The 7,544-nt window shown below is 39.9% G+C and overlaps 1 protein-coding gene across 1 annotated transcript in view; it reads left to right on the plus strand.

Annotated features, from left to right (window-relative positions):
* Positions 1 to 214: 214 nt before the first annotated feature.
* Positions 215 to 7,544, plus strand: part of CFAP54 (cilia and flagella associated protein 54) — a 211,608-nt gene continuing 204,278 nt past the window's right edge. The window contains exon 1 of the mRNA XM_034643671.1: positions 215 to 553. Within this exon, the coding sequence (XP_034499562.1) occupies positions 225 to 553 (329 nt within the window). The 5' untranslated portion in view covers positions 215 to 224. The remainder of the gene's footprint in view (positions 554 to 7,544) is intronic.

Consider the following 7,544-nt stretch of genomic DNA (forward strand, 5'->3'; position numbering starts at 1 on the left):
GTCCAAAACCTTCTCTCTATTCTTCTCTCATACAGCAGTGCCCGAGAAGAGGGCAAAAAAGCCCCCAGGAGGGGCTTTTTGCTTTCTGGACCGGGTTCTTTCTTCCTTTGCCCTCCAGGGGCCGCTGTGTTTCCCCGAAAGCGCGCTGGAAGCCTGGTTGCCACGAGACCGTCGCCAGGCAACCGCGTGTACACACATTTCTGGCGGGCCGGCGTCTCGTCAATATGGCGGCTCTAGGCACCTCCTCGACCTCTCCGCTCAACCTGTCTCCCACATCCATGTCCCCGCCAGGACCTCCGCCGACCCCGCCCCCGACCTCGAACGCACTCTCGAAGTCGCCCCTGGAGTCGAAGGAGAGCTCCCCGAGCCCAGTGCCTCGCTCCGCGTGCCTCGAGAACTCATTGCCCCTCGCCGTGTTTTATGGGCCACTGGACGCTAAAAACCCGCTCCTGGCCTCCTGCGAGAGGGAAATTCGGGAATTACTAGGCTTTATGAGGAGAAAGAAGGCGTTAGCGATAACGGAGGAACAGAAGCATGAATTCCACCGTCTCTGGTAAGCAGAGGCAGGGCGCTGGGGAGGGCGCCGGCCGGAGAAGGGCAACTCTTGGGGCCTGAGGAGATGCCCTCGAGGATGCCCACGGCGATGCCAGAGCTGGGTCAGTGTTGCGGACCTGGAGATAAAAACAAAGTGTAAGAAGTGGAGACTCATCGCTCTTACAATCCATAATTCCTGGGAAATGCTATACCTTGGCTTCCTGCTCGGGTCAAAATAAATATAAACACAGAAGTGTTTCATAACTCACCGTTCCTTCTGAGTGTTCCCCAGTCGCTAAGCTACTCCATGCCCATAAATTTTTTACTCACTCAGGGACTCAGGGGTTTCACAACTTTCCATGTTGTGGGTACAATTTTGTATATGAGGAAAAAGAAATAACTTTGAGGTAGCTTCGGTTCTTGAAAAAGTTAGTTCTTGATGCCATGAAGTATGTGATTCTGTGAACACGTGCACTTTAATTCCTTTTTATACTTTAATTCTTTAATTCCTTTTTATGTTGTTGTTAGGGTCACAATAATTTTTTTACTCATTTTGTGACTCATTTTGCATACATGTTTACCTTTTTGGGAGTTTTATCCCTGTGTTACTATTGAGCGACAAACTACCTATTTTTAAGTTTTTTTTCCTGATTATGTTACCATCTTTCTTTTCCAGTCAAAATACCTTGCAAACTGAACAGGTACAAATGTAGACAAATGTCAAAAAATACCAGAAGAGTGAATAATTTCAACTTTTATTTTTCATTCATGCATTTAATATGAAGACATAGTTTTAACTTACATTTGTTTTTCATTAATGCATTTAATTATTTATTAACACCTACTATATATCAGGTACCATTCTAGGAACTAGGAAAACACCAAATTAACAAAAGATAGAACAATTTGTATCCTCATGGAGCATATATTTTTGTTACTACGGACAGCTACTAAACAAATAAGTAAAGAAATCGTTTTACAGGGAAAGAAGTGCTAGGGAGAAAATTAGAGCAGAATGTGGGGATGGAAGATATGGTATGGTGTTGAAATTTAACATGGGTGTGGCTGGGAGCATGGTCAGGGTAAATTGGAAAAAGTGGCCTTCAAGAAAGATAAGAAAGAGATATAGTAGCAAGTGATGAAGATTTCTGTAGGAAGAGTTGGCCACAAGGGAGAATGGGAAGTGTGAGGTTCCTGGGATGGGACTGAGACTGTGGGAAGAACAGGTTTCTGGTAGGAGAGAGGCAGATCAAGAGTTTAGGGTTTTTTGTTTTGTTTTGTTATATATATATATTCCTATATATATATATATTCTTATATATATATGTTCTTAAATATATATATATATATTCTTAAGTAATCTCTACACCCAATGTGAGGATCGAACCTACAGCCCCAAGATCAAGAGTCACATGCTCCACTGACTGAGCCAGCCAGGCATCCCAAGAATTTAGTTTTAGATATATGAAGATTGAAATGTAATTCAACATTCAAGCAGAGCTATTACATAGGTAGTTGGTCATTTGAGTCTGGAGGTCAAAGGAGATATGCATTTCGGATTCGTCAGCATATTATTGATATTTAAATCATGACACTTGATAGAATAGCTAAGGGAGTGAGTGTAGATGGAGAAAAGGAGAGTCCAAGGACTGAACTCTGCTACACTCCAACATTGAAAGTAGAGGAGATAAGAAAATGTCAGAGACTAAGAAGGGAGTGGCCAGGGAAGTAGGAGGAAAACCTAAGTGTGTGGTGTGCTGAAAGTCTGGTACAGAAACCATTTCAAAGTAGGAATGAATGATTGATTAACAGTGGCAAATCCTGCTGATGGGCCAAGTAAGATGAGAACCAAGAATTGACCAAGGGAGGTGCATTACTAAGCTATATATATTTATATTTGAAACACTTTTGCACTTGTGCCTTAGATAGCGCTTTCTCTTCCCATTTCCACGACCAGCGTTGTAGTTCAAACCACCAGATTGTGCTTTCCCCACAGCCTCGAGTCTCAAATCTATCCTTTGCTTTAGCAGTCAGTGTAACCTTTATAAATCAACCACCCACTCTCCTATCTCAAGACTTTCTATCGCTTCCCATTGCTGTTAGAATAAATTTAAGACTCCTTCTGTCCTCCAGGGTCTGAGCATCTGGCCCTGCCTGCCTCTTCCATCTCAGCCCATCTCTCACTTCTCTCTCAGGACTTTCCAGGGAGACAGATCCTATTTTTTTCATCCCAGGGCCTGTATATTTGCTGCCACCTTTGTCTGAAATGTTCTATCCTCAGCTTTTCACATAATTGGCTCCTTCTTTTCTTTCAGGTCTTAGCTCAGCTCTTACCACTGTAGAGTGGCCTTTCCTATTTAATGCAGGTTCAACCACCCATTTATATTTTTTATTTATTTGTTTTCTTGTGTATTATCTGTTTCCCCAATTAGAATGAAAGCTCCCTGCTGACTTTGGGTAATGTGTCTCTTTTTCATTTTTCTATCTCTAGCAACTAGCCTGGTGGTTGGGATAGAAGAAACTTTCTTTCTTTCTTTTCTATTTTAAGATTTCTATTTCTTTATTTGAGAGAGAGAGAGAGAAAGAGAGAGAGAGAGAGACAGCATGAGCAGGGGGGAGGAGTCAGAGGGAGAGGGAGAAGCAGACTCCCCGCTGAGCAGGGAGCCTGACTTGGGGCTCCGAGGGGCTGGATCCCAGCACCCTGAGATTATGACCTGAGTCAAAGGCAGACACTTAACCGTCTGAGCCACCCAGGTGCCCCAGAGCAAATTTTCAATGAGTATTTGGTATTGAAAGAATTCAAGGGTTTATTATCCTTGTATTTTCAATAATTGTTAATGTTACATTTGGGAAAGTAGACCTGGGCCAGTTGGTAAGTACAGTATCTGTCCCATCTTTAAAGAGACTGACTATAAGAGAAACACAAACCTTAACCATTGACATGGACCTTAGCAATTTAACCTCTCACACGATTTAGGTATTTGTTTATTTACACAACAACTTTTATTGAATGCCTACTATGTGCCCAGCATTGCAGTAGCCATAGGCTATATAGTGGTGAATAAAATACATAGGAATTCTGTGCTTATGGAGAGAGAGAGAGAAACTTTCAATGAGTCATTAAGTCAATACACAAACAAGTGCTATGAAGGAAGGAGCTACTGAGTACTTACACGTGCCGGGCATTGTACTAGGCGTTGGGGATCCAGCAGTGAACCAGACAAAGATCCCTGCCTTCTTGGTGCTTATATTCTAGAGGTAGGCAATAAACAAATTAAATAAGTTCATTTTAAAGTAACCTAGAAAGTGATAAATGCTAGGGGGCAAACTAAAGAGAGGAAGGGTTGTGGAGTGGGAAATAGGAGATTGCAGTTTTCAGTAATGTGGTCCGAGTAGGTGACACTTGAGCAGAGGCTGAAAGAGAACACAGCATGGACCTACGTTCAAGTGAATGGTGAGGGAGGTGACATTAAGCTGAGATTAGAAGGATACCAGGCAAGGAGAGAGGATAAACAGAGGGAACAAGCATGTGGGAAGATCTTGGCAGGAAAGAGCCAGAGACTTGGGAGGAATGTACAGAAGCCCATTAAGCGTGGCTTAGTGAGTGTGGGTGCAGTGGTATGAGGTGAGATTAGAGACATGGGTAGGGCTATGGAAGGTTTTAGAGGCCTTTTACGGAGTTTGCCTTTATTCCAAATGCAATGGGAAACCGTTGGATAGTTTTGGGCAAGGGATTAACCTTATTTAAAATTGTATATATATTTATATAATCTTGTCCAAATGGAGTAAGAATGACAATGTGGAGGCCAGTTAGGAATACAGGAGGTAGGATTTGCTTTTATAACGTATTTGAGAAATGGTTATTTTTTTAAATCAAAAATTTTTTTATAACTATAGAAACTTACATAAGCAAAAAAATTCACAGGCTCTAAAATGTAGGGTTTGATCATACTGTCAATGTTATGAAATTCAGAATAGGTTAGATTTTTTTAAAGGGATGCTTTTGTTATAACCACGTGAGATATAGATATTGTTTATATAGTTATGATTTTCTATTTTAGAGAATTCTAACTCTAGCAGCAGCTATAATAAATCAGCAATCCAAAGGATATTAATGTTTTCTTAAATGATGCACATTATGTAGTGTATGTTACATTTTCCTTGTTTAATCATTATGTAAGTCAATTCCCAGTGAATGGTCTTAACTTGAACTTAAAGTTCACTTAAAAAAATTCTCTTATTATATAACCTTGATTGATTTAACAAAGCTGGTATTTTTCTTTTATGAGTAATAAACATAGTCATCATTATCTCATCTTTAAGGTTTGAAAGAATTAAGTCTTTCATCTACATGATTTAAGAATTCTAGCAAGACTTGCTGATTTTTTGGGATTCATTATATTTATTCTAATACTGTGACATTTCACGAAGCAGCAAATGAAAGTGAAAAGGTTAAAAAACAAAAACAAAACCACCCTAAACCAAAAAGCCTCTTCCTTTTAAAATTTCTATGGCTGTATTTGCCACACAATTTTTGGGGCATGGTTATATACATATACATGTACATATTTATATATTTTCGTATCCCAAAATATTATTAATCACTCAAAGAAGGCAAGAATATCCTGTCCCTTACCCTTCCCTTGTAACTCAATATTATTTAATTATTTGAATAAATTAATCGACATGTTTCTGTTAAGGTGGTTCTGATAATATCCCAACATATACAGCATAAGTACTAGAGCCATTTTCAGTCCCTGAGTTTACATTCCTACCTGTATTAGTCAATTTGGGCTATTAGTTACTAATCAGTAATTATGAATTAGTTTGGGCTGCCATAACTAAACACCATAGTCTGGGAGTCTTAAACAACAGAAATTTATTTTCTCATAGTTCTGGAGACTAGAAGTCCCAGATCAAGGTCTTGCAGGGTCAGTTTCTGGTGAAAGCACTCTTCCTGGCATGCAGAAGGCCACTTGGTCTTCACGCAGCCTTGCCTCTGAGCAAGTACAAAGAAAGAGAGAGAAAAGAATGTTCTCTGGTGTTTTTCTTGGATGGGCATTAGTGCTATCTGACCAATGCCCCACCTTATGACCTCATTTAACCTTAATTATTTCCTTAGAGTACCCTTTTCCAAATACAGTCACACTCTGGGTTAGGACTTCAACATAAGAATTTTGAGGGGACACACTCAATCAGTACATTAACATTGTCCTCATCTAGAAATTTATGAGATAAAGGCTTGGACTGTTAAGGGAAATTTGGATTTTTTTCTAGAGGCATTTATAATTTCTGAGAGAGAAGGAAGGAGTAAAGTTAACTAAATAAATGAACAAAATAGGCAGTGATCTGCTACCCTTTGAAACTAATTAGAAACCGTTTTGAGAATACCATATGTTTTATTTATTTATTTTATTTTATTTTATTTTATTTTTTTAATGATTTTTTATTATATTATGTTAGTTACCATACAGTACATCCCCGGTTTCTGATGTAAAGTTCAATGATTCATTAGTTGCGCATAACACCCAGTGCACCATGCAATACGTGCCCTCCTTACTCCATCACCGGTCTATCCCATTCCCCCACCCCCCTCCCCTCTGAGGCCCTCAGTTTGTTTCTCATAGTCCATAGTCTCTCATGTTTCATTCCCCCTTCTGATTACCCCCCCTTTCTTTATCCCTTTCTTCCCCTACCGATCATCCTAGTTCTTATGTTCCATAGATGAGAGAAATCATATGATAATTGTCTTTCTCTGCTTGACTTATTTCACTTAGCATTATCTCCTCCAGTGCCGTCCATGTTGCAGCAAATGTTGAGAACTTGTTCTTTCTGATAGCTGAGTAATATTCCATTGTATATATGGACCACAGCTTCTTTAGCCATTTGTCTGTTGAAGGGCATCTCGGTTCCTTCCACAATTTAGCTATTGTGGACAATGTTGCTATGAACATTGGGGTGCATATGGCCCTTCTCTTCACTACGTCTGTATCTTTGGGGTAAACACCCAGTAGTGCAATGGCTGGGTCATAGGGTAGCTCAATTTTTAACTTTTTAAGGGACCTCCACACTGTTTTCCAGAGTGGCTGTACCAACTTGCATTCCCACCAACAATGTAGGAGGGATCCCCTTTCTCCACATCCTCTCCAACAATTGTTGTTTCTTGCCTTGTCTATTTTTGCCATTCTAACTGGCGTAAGTTGGTTTCTCAGTGTGGTTTTGATTTGAATTTCCCTGATGGCTAATCATTTTACATTTTTTCATGTGTCTGTTAGCCATTTGTATGTCATCATTGGAAAAGTGTCTATTCATATCTTCTGCCCATTTTTTGTTTATTTGTTTCTTGTGTTTTGAGTTTGAGAAGTTCTTTGTAGATCTCGGATACCAGTCCGTTATCTGTAGTGTCATTTGCAAATATATTCTCCCATTCTGTGGGCTGCCTCTTAGTTTTTTTTGACTGTTTCCTTGGCTGTGCAGAAGCTTTTTATCTTGATGAAGTCCCACAAGTTCATTTTATCTTTTGTTTCTCTTGCCTTTGGAGATGTGTCATGAAAAAGGTTGCTTTGGCCGATATCGTAGAGGTTGCTGCCTATGTTCTCCTCTAGGATTTTGATGGATTCCTGTCTCACATCGTGGTCTTTCATCCATTTGGAGTTTATCTTTGTCTATGGTGTGAGAGAGTGGTCAAGTTTCATTCTTTTGCATGTAGCTGTCCAATTTTCCCAGCATCATTTATTGAAGAGACTGTCTTTTTTCCACCAGATGTTTTTTCCTGCTTTATCAAAGATTAGTTGCCCAAAGAGCCGAGGGTCTATTTCTGGGTTCTCTATTCTGTTCCATTGATCTATGTGTCTGTTTTTGTGCCAGTATCATGCTGTCTTTGTGATCACAGCTTTGTAGTACAGCTCGAAGTCTGGCATTGTGATGCCCCCAGCTTTATTTTTCCTTTTCAACAGTTCCTTGGAGTTTCGGGGCCTTTTCTGTTTCCATACAAATTTAAGGACTATTTG

This window comes from Ailuropoda melanoleuca, chromosome 15 (genome assembly GCF_002007445.2).
Source record: "Ailuropoda melanoleuca isolate Jingjing chromosome 15, ASM200744v2, whole genome shotgun sequence".
Classification (NCBI taxonomy): Eukaryota; Metazoa; Chordata; class Mammalia; order Carnivora; family Ursidae; genus Ailuropoda; species Ailuropoda melanoleuca.